This window comes from Petromyzon marinus, chromosome 45, assembly GCF_048934315.1.
Source record: "Petromyzon marinus isolate PM22_M1 ecotype Great Lakes invasive population chromosome 45, UKy_Petmar_22M1.pri1.0, whole genome shotgun sequence".
NCBI classification, from domain to species: Eukaryota; Metazoa; Chordata; class Hyperoartia; order Petromyzontiformes; family Petromyzontidae; genus Petromyzon; species Petromyzon marinus.
This window is the reverse complement of record NC_133711.1, coordinates 10,526,369-10,540,516: the sequence shown is the minus strand read 5'-3', so window position 1 is coordinate 10,540,516 and position 14,148 is coordinate 10,526,369. Positions and strand designations below refer to the sequence as shown.

The window sequence follows — 14,148 nt, the reverse complement described above, 5'->3', positions numbered from 1 at the left end:
ACTCGCACATAGAGGCCCATAGACTCGCACATAGACACCCATAGACTCGCACATAGAGACCCATAGATTCGCACATAGAGACCCATAGACTCGCACATAGAGACCAATAGACTCGCACATAGAGACCAATAGACTCACACATAGAGACCCATAGATTCGCACATAGAGACCCATAGACTCGCACATAGAGACCCATAGACTGGCACATAGAGACCCATAGACTCGCACATAGAGACCCATAGACTCGCACATAGAGACCCATAGATTCGCACATAGAGACCCATAGACTCGCCCATAGAGACCCATAGACTCGCACATAGAGACCCATAGACTCGCACATAGAGACCCATAGACTCGCACATAGAGACCCATAGACTCGCACATAGAGACCCATAGACTCGCCCATAGATACCCATAGACTCGCACATAGAGGCCAATAGATTTGCACATAGAGACCCATAGACTCGCACATAGACACCCATAGACTCGCACATAGAGACCCATAGACTCGCACATAGAGACCCATAGACTCGCACATAGAGACCCATAGACTCGCACATAGAGACCCATAGACTCGCACATAGAGACCCATAGATTCGCACATAGAGACCCATAGACTCGCCCATAGATACCCATAGACTCGCACATAGAGACCAATAGATTCGCACATAGAGACCCATAGACTCGCACATAGACACCCATAGACTCGCACATAGAGACCCATAGACTCGCACATAGAGACCCATAGACTCGCACATAGAGACCCATAGATTCGCACATAGAGACCAATAGACTCGCACATAGAGACCCATTGTCTCGCACATAGAGACCCATAGACTCGCACATAGAGACCAATAGACTCGCACATAGAGACCCATAGACTCGCACATAGAGACCAATAGACTCGCACATAGAGACCCATAGATTCGCACATAGAGACCCATAGACTCGCACATAGAGACCCATAGACTCGCACATAGAGACCAATAGACTCGCACATAGAGACCAATAGACTCGCACATAGAGGCCCATAGACTCGCACATAGACACCCATAGACTCGCACATAGAGACCCATAGATTCGCACATAGAGACCCATAGACTCGCACATAGAGACCGATAGACTCGCACATAGAGACCAATAGACTCACACATAGAGACCCATAGATTCGCACATAGAGACCCATAGACTCGCACATAGAGACCCATAGACTCGCACATAGAGACCCATAGACTCGCACATAGAGACCCATAGACTCGCACATAGAGACCCATAGACTCGCACATAGAGACCCATAGATTCGCACATAGAGACCCATAGACTCGCCCATAGAGACCCATAGACTCGCACATAGAGACCCATAGACTCGCACATAGAGACCCATAGACTCGCACATAGAGACCCATAGACTCGCACATAGAGACCCATAGACTCGCACATAGAGACCCATAGATTGGCACATAGAGACCCATAGACTCGCACATAGAGACCCATAGACTCGCACATAGAGACCCATAGACTCGCACATAGAGACCCATAGACTCGCACATAGAGACCCATAGACTCGCACATAGAGACCCATAGATTGGCACATAGAGACCCATAGACTCGCCCATAGATACCCATAGACTCGCACATAGAGACCAATAGATTCGCACATAGAGACCCATAGACTCGCACATAGACACCCATAGACTCGCACATAGAGACCCATAGACTCGCACATAGAGACCCATAGACTCGCACATAGAGACCCATAGACTCGCACATAGAGACCCATAGACTCGCACATAGAGACCCATAGACTCGCCCATAGATACCCATAGACTCGCACATAGAGACCAATAGATTCGCACATAGAGACCCATAGACTCGCACATAGACACCCATAGACTCGCACATAGAGACCCATAGACTCGCACATAGAGACCCATAGACTCGCACATAGAGACCAATAGACTCGCACAAAGAGACCCATAGACTCGCACATAGAGACCCATAGACTCGCACATAGAGACCCATAGACTCGCACATAGAGACCCATAGACTCGCACATAGAGACCCATAGATTCGCACATAGAGACCTATAGACTCGCCCATAGATACCCATAGACTCGCACATAGAGACCCATAGACTCGCACATAGAGACCCATAGACTCGCACATAGAGACCCATAGACTCGCACATAGAGACCCATTGACTCGTACATAGAGACCCATAGACTCGCACATAGAGACCCATAGACTCGCACATAGAGACCCATAGACTCGCACATAGAGACCCATAGACTCCAACATAGAGACCAATAGACTCGCACATAGAGGCCCATAGACTCGCACATAGAGACCCATAGACTCGCACATAGAGACCCATAGACTCGCACATAGAGACCCATAGACTCGCACATAGAGACCCATAGACTCGCACATAGAGACCAATAGACTCGCACATAGAGACCCATAGACTCGCACATAGAGACCCATAGACTCCAACATAGAGACCAATAGACTCGCACATAGAGACCCATAGACTCGCACATAGAGACCAATAGACTCGCACATAGAGACCCATAGACTCGCACATAGAGACCCATAGACTCCAACATAGAGACCAATAGACTCGCACATAGAGACCCATAGACTCCAACATAGAGACCAATAGACTCGCACATAGAGACCCATAGACTCGCACATAGAGACCCATAGACTCGCACATAGAGACCAATAGACTCGCACATAGAGACCCATAGACTCGCACATAGACACCCATAGACTCGCACATAGAGACCCATAGACTCGCACATAGAGACCCATAGACTCCAACATAGAGACCAATAGACTCGCACATAGAGACCCATAGACTCGCACATAGAGACCCATAGACTCGCACATAGAGACCAATAGACTCGCACATAGAGACCCATAGACTCGCACATAGACACCCATAGACTCGCACATAGAGACCCATAGACTCGCACATAGAGACCCATAGACTCGCACATAGAGACCCATAGACTCGCACATAGAGACCCATAGATTGGCACATAGAGACCCATAGACTCGCCCATAGATACCCATAGACTCGCACATAGAGAACAATAGATTCGCACATAGAGACCCATAGACTCGCACATAGACACCCATAGACTCGCACATAGAGACCCATAGACTCGCACATAGAGACCCATAGACTCGCACATAGAGATCGTCCCTCCTCCCCCCGCCCAGCCCAATCACATCTACGGCACGCTCGCCCGCCACGTTCTCTCGCCGGCCTCCGAGTTTATTTTCCCGGTCCTCCCCCGCTACACTCTTCCCACACGTTTGCGGAATCCCACCTCTCCGCTCTCTCCCGCACGCCTGCGTGGCTTTCTCCCGTCCCCGCCACGATGTCCCCAGCGGGAAATTTGGTTCGCCGTAAACCAGGGCAGGCGCGGGCCGAGCGAGGAAACGGGACTGTTTTTCTCGTGGCGTCGTGTCTATTTGTGTTTGTTTTCCACGGCAGTCGGTTGCGGTTGTCGTGTCCATAGGCCGGCGAGCGTGTGCTTTGCGAAGCGCGTCGTGTCATCGGGCAGGGGTGGGGAATTTCGCCACGCGGGAGGCCGCTGGCTCAAGCGGCCCCGGTTCTCAAAGCGCCGTATCTCGCATCCCACCCCAACCGCTTGCCCTGCTGCGGTCTGGCCTGGGGGACCCCAAGCGGCAGCCATCCCCGCGCGGCTTTAGGTGGGGTACATTGGCACAGGCCTACGGACGGGTAGATTCCGCCGGAGTGGCCCGATGTTGTGGATTTCCCAACCGAGTAAATGAATAACGGCCGGGGGTTCATTAGTGACGTCTCCACCGTGTTCTCCGGAGTCTAAGAACTGACACCGGGCACGTGGGTGTGCATCTTCCTCTCTGGAGGACACGGCGCTCGGCAGCAATAATGGAGCGCGGCGGTCGAGAGTGAGGCGATGTTCACGCCCCCTCAGCGGGCAGGAGTGCGAGCGCCGGTACTGAACCTCCCCCCCGCCCCCCGCCCCCCGCCGCGTTGTTTTCCCCGCAGGGGCGGCGGAAGCCGAGCGCAAGATCGAGGGCCCCTCCCCTCGTCCCGCGTCGCCGAGCGCCGGCTTCCGGCCTCAACCGCGCCCTCCGGCCACGCCGCCGGCCGCGGCCGATCCGGCCCGGCCTGACCCCCACGCGGGGGCCGGCGACCCCGGGGCCGGCCTCCCCCTCGCGACCCCCGGCCGCGTGGCGCCAGACCGTGGGACGGTGCACGGTGGCGGCGGTGGCGGCGGCGGCGACGCCCGGCGGGGAACGCCGGACGTGGACCGGCGGGCGGCGGGCGCCAGCGGAGGGGGACGAGGCGACAGAGACGGCGCCGGCCACGACGACGGTGCCGGGTTCGCGGGAGACGAAGCGGCTCGCGGGTTTAAGCGAAGGCGCGGCGACGAGGAGGAGGAGGAGGAGGGGGAGGAGGAGGAGGGCGCGGGGGAAAGTCGGCTCACGGACGACGGGAACCGGCGCGGCTGGGACGGTCAAGCGGGCGGCGGTGGAGCCGATGCAGCGACCGGCGCCATCCGCGTGGTGAAGAGGGAGGCGGGGGCGACGCCTAAAGGGAGCGACGCGGAGGACGATTGTGCGCGAGCGCCGTCCCGCTCGTCCCCGTCAGCCGCCCCAACCGTGAAGCTGGAGCCGCTAAGTCCGCAGCCGGTGGCATCGCCGGTGCAGCAGCAGGCGAAGGGGCCGAGCGGCGGCGTCGGCCTGGCCTCCGTCTTCCCGCCTCACTACTTCTTCGTGCCGCACCTACAGACCACGGACGCGCAGGCCTCGGAGATGCTGGCGCGCATTTCGGAGCTGGCGCACCACCGCCTGCAGCGGCAGGCGTCCGTCGCTTTCCCGGCGCAGACCCATCCGGGCGCCATCGCTGCCGCCGCTGCTGGCGGCCCCTTCTTCGCGGCCCGCGGGGCCGGCGGGGGCGTGACGTGCGTCGAGTGCAACATCAGCTTCAGCAGCCTCGACAACTTCATGGTGCACAAGCAGCTCTACTGCGCCTACAGGCAGCAGCGCCAGCAGCAGCAGCAGCAGCAGCCCGTGGGTAACGGCACGGCGAGGGACAAGCCAGGCCGGCAAGCCGGCAAGCCGGCGCACTGCTCCCCCGCCGACCAGAGCGGCTCCCCCAGCCCGACGGCGCTCGCCCGGCAGTCCGCGCCCGCCGGCGCGGACTGCGCGGCCGCGGACGGAGGCGGCGTCGCCCCCGCCCCGGCGAAGGCGATCAAGGCGGAGCGGGCGGAGGAGCCGGGGCGGCCGTCGGGGGACGAGGGGAGGGGCCCCGAGGGGTCGCCCCCCTCCGGGGCGGACACGGCCGCCGAGGACCCCGCGCGGACGACGTGCGACGCCTGCAACATCACGTTCAGCCGGCGCGAGAACTACGCCGTGCACAAGCGCTACTACTGCGCCACGCGGCACGACCCCCCGCCCAAGCGGCAGGCCCACGGCGGCCGGGCCGCCTCCGCCGCCGCGGCCGCGGCCGCCGTGGCGCCGGCGGCGGCGGCGGCGGCGACGGTCGTGGCCGTCTCGCAGAACCAGCAGCAGCAGCAGCAGCAGCGAACGCGCAAGAGGCGACGGGTGTGCGGCGTCGCGCACCCCGAGGCGGCGCCGGGCGGCAGGAGGCTCGCGGACGCGGCCAGCCCGCCCGGCGAGGACGCGGCTAAGCGGCGCCGAGAGGAGCGGACTTTGTCCTCCTGCTCGTCCTCCACCTCGCCGGCAGCCTCCACCGCCTCCTCGTCCTGCAGCCCCCTGCGGTCCACCGCCTCCTCCGCCGCCGCCGCCCCGGGGGTCGGTGCCCACAGGACGGCGGGGAGCGCCGGCGTCGCCCGCCGATCCCCGTATCCGTCGCCGCCTCCGCCGCAGGACGCCGACGCCCCCATGGACCTGAGCAGGAAGACGGCGGCGCCGGCGGAGCGGCCGGCGACTCCGCGACGCTCGCCGGAGACGCCCGCCCGGCTCAGCGACTACCACAAGTGCGCGTCGTGCCAGATCACGTTCAGCCGCCTCGAGAACTACTTGGCGCACAAGCGCTACTACTGTTCCGCCACCACCACCCGGCAGCCGGCGGCCGCCGCCCTGCCCGGCGCACCGCCGCCGCTGGCGGCCGCGCTGCTGACCGGCAACGGCGCGTCCCCGTTGGGCCCCGGCGTGCCCGTCCTACCGTTCGCTCTGAACTCGGTCGTCGCCGCGCCGGCCGGCAGAACCGCACCGCGGGGAACGCCGGTAGCGGCGCCGGGAGGAGGAGGAGGAGGAGGAGGGGCGCACGGTTGCCTGCTGTGCCCGGAGGTCCCGACGGACCTGGCTCGCTTCCCGGGCCTCGCGCCGCTCGCCGAGACGAAGCCGGCGCTGTGCCCTTACTGCTCCTACGCCTGCAGCTCGGGCGACGGCATGGAGGAGCACCGGCGCCGGCACCACGGGGCCTCCACGCCGGGGCCACCGCCCGAGGCCCGCGGCTCGCGGTCGCCCACGCCGCAGGGAAACGACGCGGACGGGGCCGCGGGAGACGACGCGGACGGCGCGGCGGAGGGGCCCGCGACCGCCGGTGCCGCCGCCTCGCCCGGACCGCCCGCGCCCAGCCCACGCCTCGCCCCGGCCGGGCGGGGCGGCTCGCCGGCGCCGGCGCTCAGCCCCTTCCACACGCCGGGCAAGGCGGCGGCCGAGCCGCCGGCGCTGGCCAACGGCGGCGGCGGCGGCAAGTACTGCCGCCTGTGCGACATCCAGTTCAGTAGCCTGTCCAACTTCATCGCTCACAAGAAGTTCTACTGCGCCTCTCACGCCGCCGAGCACCACGCCGTTAAGTGAGGGCCTGCGCCGGCGGCGCCGACCGCGCCCAGCCGTTCCGCCGGGGCCCCGGGGCGCCCGATCGACGGTGGCGGGGAGGAGGGGGCGCGGGGGTCGATGGGCGGCGGAGGGGGAAGCCCCCGCCGCGGGGAGCGTTTATTTATTTGTCTCCGCGTGCTCCCTGGACTCGCCGCCTTCCGACGGACGCGCACGCCGATGGCAAGATTCTGACGAGTCGTTGTGAGCGGGCGGGGGGGAGGGGGGTGTGGGGGGGGGGCAAGAGGAGCGGGAGGCTCCCACGGCGATCGATACGTGCAGCGGCGGCGGTGTGACGGCGCCGTCGCGGCCGATGCGGCCGCCAGATAAGGAAGGGTTCGCCACGCGGCGTCCGTCGCTGGGGGGGGCGGGGGCCACGTCCACCGCCGAGGTCGATACGGCCACCCGTGGCGAGCGTTGGCGTCCATCGGCGTGTGGAGCTGTGGACGCCGTAGCGGAGTCGAGAAGGCCGGCGCCGGTCTCTTACCGCACCCCCGTGATGCCCCCCTTGGCTCGTACGGGATGAGTTCACGCCCCCTCGCTGAGCAGACTAACATTGGATTCGCCACCTTGGCCTAGGGCTCAAGGTGAGGGTTTAGGGCTCGGGGGTTAGGGCTGTGATTTGCCCAGGGCTGGAGTTAGAGGTTAGAGTTGGAGCGTGGGATTTTGGCAGGGGTAAGTTGTGGTCATGGCTAGGTTAGGATTATGATTAGCGGTAGGGTTAACGGTTAGCGTTAGCGGCTAGGGTTATGATTAGCGGTAGGGTTAACGGTTAGGGTTAGCGGCTAGGGTTAGGATTAGCGGTAGGATTGTCGGGTAGGGTTAGTGTCTAGGGTTATGATTAGCGGTAGGATTGTCGGGTAGGGTTAGCTGTGAGGGAGTTCTTACACAGGCCTTGCTGGATACCCACGTGAGAGGCTGGAGACCTTCGCTCGGCCTAACCCAGCGGATCATCTCCCTCTCGTTGCCACGCGCTCTGAACCGGCGTGCCCGTGTGAGGGGACGAGAGTGCGCTGGGCACGGGAGAGACGTCTCCGAAGTGGGGTACAAGAGGTATACTCGTGTCCGTCGGACCGATTAATTTTTCACAACTTTGTGGGTTTTTGTTTGTTTCACTTGCATGAAGAGCGCTTATTTGAGCCACAAATAATCACTGGAAGCCCAGCGACTCCCAGTCACAGCCCCCACCCCCCCCCATGAATTACACAGCCCCCCCCCCTTGGATTACCAAGCCCCCCCCCCCCCCCCCAACGCTCACGCCCCGCCCGGAGGCTCTCGGGAAGAGGCGGGACGGAGCCGTTTCACGGCGGACGCGAATGACCAATGCACTGACGATGCGGGACCGGGGTAGTCCGGCTCCCAGTGGACTTGCTCCGCGCCGGGGTTTCTTCATTGCCGCAGCACCGGCAACAGTAGCGTACACACCCCCCCCCCCCCACTACAGACTGCTACCCCATATAGCTCTGCCGGTGCAGTGAACAACACGCGAACCGGACTTTGGCTCCAGATGGACCAGGATCCACATGCAAAAGCCTCCCTCCTCATGGCCTCTTCCTGGTGCTGGCCATGGTGAGCAGAGGGCTTGAGGCAGAGTTCACCGGGAGCTCTGCTCATCTCGACTTGCTCACACGGAATACGCAGAGAGAGGTTCAAAGAAGAAGCTGTGACAATGACGATGGCGATGGCGACGACGGCGGTGGTGGTGTCAGGCCTGGGTCTGAGCTGCATCCCCAACCCAGGGACGCGTCTTTGTGTCCACGCCCGGGTGGGTGGGTGGGTGTCTGAACCCTGGGTCTGCTGTTGAACCCGGAGTTATGTTGCTGCTGGAGCCCCTTCGAGTCCCCTCGTGTCTCTCGCTGTCGTTCCCCGCGGGTTCTCCACAGCCGGTGGGCAGTCTGTGTCGAGTTTTTAATGCGTCTGGGAGCGAGTGTGGAATTCAGTATCTGTGGAAGCTTAACGGATAGTGGTTGATTGTGTGTATATGCGCGTGTGTGTGCGTGTGTGTACGTGTGTATGGTGGGGAGTAGTAGTGTAGCGGTTAGCGCGCTGCGCTATGAACCCGGCAACCCGGGTTCGATTCCCGCTCACGGCCAACACCAGTGCAGTGACGATTATCTGAACCGATCCTGGGCCTCCCCTAGGTCGACTCAGCCTCAAATGAGTACCTGGAGCGGTGTGTAAACATCGCCACTGGAGAGACACAGGCGGTCGGGCGTGGTGCTGGCCATCCACCCCCTTTTGTACCGTTTTGGCCTTCATTAGTGCTTGCTAACAGCACTTGCCCCTACAGTCTGACAAGCTTCACGGGGGATCTTTGTTTTTTGTATGCGCGTGCGTGTTGTGTGTGTGTGTATGTATATATGCGCACGTGTGTGTGTATATATTTTGTGTGTGTATTTTGTGTGTATGTGAATGTGTGTCATTGTACAGTATTTTGTGCCATCAAACACTCCACCCCCTCAACTCCCCATTGATGTTGGGGCAATTGCGGAGAGAGTGGAGAATTTTCCATACCTGGGCAGTGTGCTTATGACCAGCTCTGGTTTTACAGCAGAGCTCTCACTCCGAATTAGTCAAGCGGCATCTTTTCATCGGCTGCGCATTGCTTTGTGGAAGCTACCTGGTCTGTCGCTCCGCACGAAGCTCCGAGTCTTTTCGGCCACGGTCATTCCCTCCCCTTTCTGTGCTTGCGAAAGTTTGACCCCCCCCCCCCTAATGGAACACCTTCGCCAGTTAGAAACATTCAGGCTGACCTGTCTACCGTCCATCTTTTGGTTTAACCAGACTGGATTGTATGAGGAGCTCACAGATCAATGACAGATCTGGACAAAGTCCCATCGGTGAGCTACTCCGGCAGGCAAGGCTGCGTTGGCTGGGTCATGTAGCCCACATGCCCAATCACCGCATGCCTAAACAGCTTTTTTTCGGCCAGATAGAGGGGGCTTAATGGGCGCGGCACTGGCGAGAGAAGAGATGGAGTGATGTGGTACATGAGGATGTAGAGCTGAGTGGACTTGCCGATGACTGGCACCAGCGGTGTCAAGATCGGCAAGTTGGAGGCAGGAGCAATGCTCACAACAACGAGCGGAGCGCCGGGCAGCTAAAACACAGCAAGTTGGCACAGTAGGGGGCACAGGTGGTGCATCGGCCAGCCATCTCAGTCAGTCGACCCGTTTCATCTGGGTCTGTCCCGTGACCTCCTGCCAGCGGGCATTCGACACTTCACGTGGCCTTAAAGTGCGCGGAGGCCGGCACAAGCGCTGTGGTGACGTCACTTATACTTAGTGATGAATGGCGGTTGTGAGAGTGTGTATGTGTATGTGTGTTTATGTATGTGTGTGTATGTGAGTGTGTATATGTGTGTGTGTATGTAAGTGTGTATGTGTGTGAGTGTGTTTGTGAGTGTGTATGTGAGTGTGTAGGTGAGTGTAGGTGAGAGTGTGCGTGTGTGTGTGTGATTGTGTCAGTGTGTGTGTGAGTGTATGTTTGAGTGTGTGTGTGAGTGTGGGGAGCGATAGTGTAGCGGTTAGCGCGCTGCGCTATGAACCTGGCACCCGGGTTCGATTCCCGCTCACAGCCAACACCAGTGACGATTATCTGAACCGGTCCCGGGCCTCCCTTAGGTCGACTCAGCCTCAAATGAGTACCTGGTGCGGTGTGTAAACATCGCGACTAGGGAGACAAAGGCGGTCGGGCGTGGTGCTGGCCACCCACCCCCTCGTGTACCGTTCCGGCCTTCATAGGTGCTCGCTAACAGCACTTGCCCCTACAGTCTGTTAAGGCTATATGGGGGATCTTTGTCTTTTGTTGTGTGTGAGTGTGAATGTGTGAATGTGTATTTGTGAGTGTGTATGTGTGAGTGTGTATGTGTGTGTGTGAGTGTGGATGTGGGTGTGTGTGTGTATGTGGGTGGTTTAGTGGTAATTAATTAAAATTACCTCCTGCCAGCGGGCGTTCGACAATTCACGTGGCCTCAAGGTGCACATGGCCTGGCACAAGCGTCGTGGTGACGTCACCGCCACTTAGTGGCGAATGACGGTTGTTGTATGTGGGTGTGTGTGTGGGTGTGTGTGTGGGTTTGTGGGTGTGTATGTGTGGGTGTGTGTGAGTGTGTGTGGGTGTGTGTGTATGTGTGTGTGTATGTATGGGAGGGATGTTGCTATCTGCCCCCCAGCCACGGCTGTGTTTTTTTTGTCTTCACGCAGAGTTCAGTCGCCCCTTGTGCCGGCAGCCAGAGACCCCCCCGCCCTCCCCCTACCGGGCCCCTAAACCACGGAGTCCCTGAGTCTGGGGGGGGGTCATCACTTGACCTTCACCCACCCTTGCCCCTCCCTACAGCACTTGCGCGGTACAAGCCGCCTCCCTCCCGTCCCCCCTCCCTCCCGTCCCCCCTGCACCCCCCGCACGGACGGACGTGTGGTGGTGATGGTGGTGGACCAGAGCGCGACTCTCCTCTTTGTATACAAAAACCCTTTACTACGTAAATAAACCTCTCTCTGTGCGTGTGCCAGGCACCATCGCGGTCTCGGCGTCTGTCTCTCTGTCTGCGCGGGGGGTGGTGGTGGGGGGTGGTGGTGGTGGGGGTGGTGGTGGGGGGTGGTGGTGGGGGGTGGTGGTGGGGGGTGGGGGTGGTGGTGCGGTGGGGGGTGGTGGTGGGGGTGGTGGTGGGGGGTGGTGGTGGGGGGTGGTGGTGGGGGGTGGGGGTGGTGGTGCGGTGGGGGGTGGTGGTGGGGGTGGTGGTGGGGGGTGGTGGTGGTGGTGGGGGGTGGTGGTGGTGGTGGAGGTGGTGGTGGAGGGTGGTGGAGGGTGGTGGTGGGGGGTGGTGGTAGGGGGGGTGGTGGGGGTGGTGGTGGGGGTGGGGGGTGGGGTGCACTCGGCACGCTGCCCCGCGGAGTGGGGGGGGGCACACGTGTTCCAGGAGGCCGCTCGCTCTCCCGGGCGCGCTCCTCGAGCTCCCTCACCTGGGGGAACGAGAACCCCACGTGACTTCGAATCTAAACTCGCTGAACACGTTTTTATTGATTATTTGACCAGGTCAGGCCCCCAAGGGAACTGTTATAGCTGTTTTTTTCAGAAGCGACCTGGCCACAAATGATAGCCAAAGGAAGCGGCTTATCGCGTGGACATTTATAGCAGAAGCCAAATACTCTAAAGGCATGTTGATGTAGATTCTAAATATGGAGGGGAAAACCGGAGGACCCGGAGCAAGACCCACACGACCACCACGGGGGAGAACTCCGAATATACAGCAGCAGCAGGCGTCAGGGTCGGGATCGAACGCACGACTTCCTGTATACCAGGCGAGTCAATTAACATCTCGCCACTGTGGCGCCCTACAATCGCCGGCGGAGGGGGCGAGCGATGCCGATGGGACGCCTCCGTCGGCACACCCAGCGTGGCACAGCAGCGTGGCGCACTGCGGCTTCCCCGACCTCTCCCTGTTCTGCTCGGGATCACTTCAGGGAGATTCCCCCCCCCCCCCCCCCCCCTTGCGGTAGGCGCGGCTTTAACGGCTCGCGCCTCGCAGCAAGAAGAGCCTGAGTTCGATTCCCCAGACTCGAACGCCTTTGTGCGTGGAGTTTCCGTGTCTGCCCCCCACCCTGCTCCCCTGTTCTGCGTGTGACTGAGCGTTGAGTGTGAAGAGAGCGGTGGTTCAGTCGTTACCGGACCGCGCTAGGAACTCCGGACACCCGAGTTCGATTCCCCGCGAACGGCCAACAGCTCCTCGGTCCCCCCCTAGGTCGACTCAGCCTCAGATGAGTTCGTAGTGCGATGTGTAAATATCAGCAACTGGTGAGAAAGGCATTCGGGCGTGGTGCCACATGGGACTTCATAAGCGCTGCTCGCTAACAGCACTTGCCTCCAGAGTCTTTGAGTGAGTGAGTGTCAGGAGTTTTTGTGTTCTTGCATGGGTTTCCTCTGGTTTCTCCAGTTTCCTCCCATAGCTACCACACAATGTCACTGGAAATTGGGCTAAACAACATAGCAGTGCTGAAAAAATGTGACCTGCAAATCACGCATTTGGCATCGCACGCAGCAGCAGCAACAACAAACCCCCTACCCGCTCCACGACAAAATAATTGGCAAGACTCCCCTGACAAGGCCCTGAGACTCGGCGAGGCTTTCCCGGGTGAACACGAGGAATGATAAATCATAAATGCCTCGTGGAACCTGGGCCCACGGGCTCCCGCAGTGTCGGCAACCCTCACCGACACCAGAGGGCGCCCTCACCCCACGCCCTCTCCCCACGCCCTCACCCCACGCCCTCTCCCCACGCCCTCACCCCACGCTCTCACCCCACGCTCTCACCCCACGCTCTCACCCCACGCTCTCACCCCACGCTCTCTCCCCACGCTCTCACCCCACGCTCTCACCCCACGCCCCCATCCCACGCTCTCACCCCACGCTCTCACCCCACGCTCTCACCCCACGCTCTCACCCCACGCTCTCACCCCACGCTCTCTCCCCACGCCCTCCCCACGCTCTCTCCCCACGCTCTCACCCCACGCCCTCTCCCCACGCTCTCACCCCACGCTCTCACCCCACGCTCTCTCCCCACGCTCTCTCACCCCACGCTCTCTCCCCACGCTCTCACCCCACGCTCTCACCCCACGCTCTCTCCCCACGCTCTCTCCCCACGCTCTCCCCCCACGCTCTCTCCCCACGCTCTCACCCCACGCTCTCACCCCACGCTCTCTCCCCACGCTCTCACCCCACGCTCTCACCCCACGCTCTCACCCCACGCTCTCTCCCCACGCTCTCTCCCCACGCTCTCCCCCCACGCTCCCTCCCCACGCACTCTCCCCACGCACTCTCCCCACGCTCTCTCCCCACGCTCTCTCCCCACGCTCTCTCCCCACGCTCTCACCCCACGCTCTCTCCCCACGCTCTCACCCCACGCTCTCACCCCACGCTCTCACCCCACGCTCTCACCCCACGCTCTCTCCCCACGCTCTCTCCCCACGCTCTCCCCCCACGCTCTCTCCCCACGCTCTCACCCCACGCTCTCACCCCACGCTCTCTCCCCACGCTCTCACCCCACGCTCTCACCCCACGCTCTCACCCCACGCTCTCTCCCCACGCTCTCTCCCCACGCTCTCCCCCCACGCTCCCTCCCCACGCACTCTCCCCACGCACTCTCCCCACGCTCTCTCCCCACGCCCTCACCCCACGCTCTCTCCCCACGCTCTCACCCCACGCTCTCTCCCCACGCTCTCTCCCCACGCTCTCTCCCCACGCTCTCACCCCACGCTCTCTCCCCACGCTCTCACCCCACGCTCTCTCCCCACGCTCTCTCCCCAC

At 61.3% G+C, this 14,148-nt stretch overlaps 1 protein-coding gene across 1 annotated transcript in view; it reads left to right on the top strand.

The window, feature by feature from the left end:
• The window catches only part of LOC116952125 (uncharacterized), a 94,511-nt gene extending 83,151 nt beyond the window's left edge, over positions 1-11,360 (top strand). Inside the window, exon 8 of the mRNA XM_076074093.1 lies at positions 4,046-11,360. Within this exon, the coding sequence (XP_075930208.1) occupies positions 4,046-6,831 (2,786 nt within the window). The 3' untranslated portion in view covers positions 6,832-11,360. The remainder of the gene's footprint in view (positions 1-4,045) is intronic.
• The last annotated feature ends 2,788 nt before the right edge of the window (positions 11,361-14,148 follow it).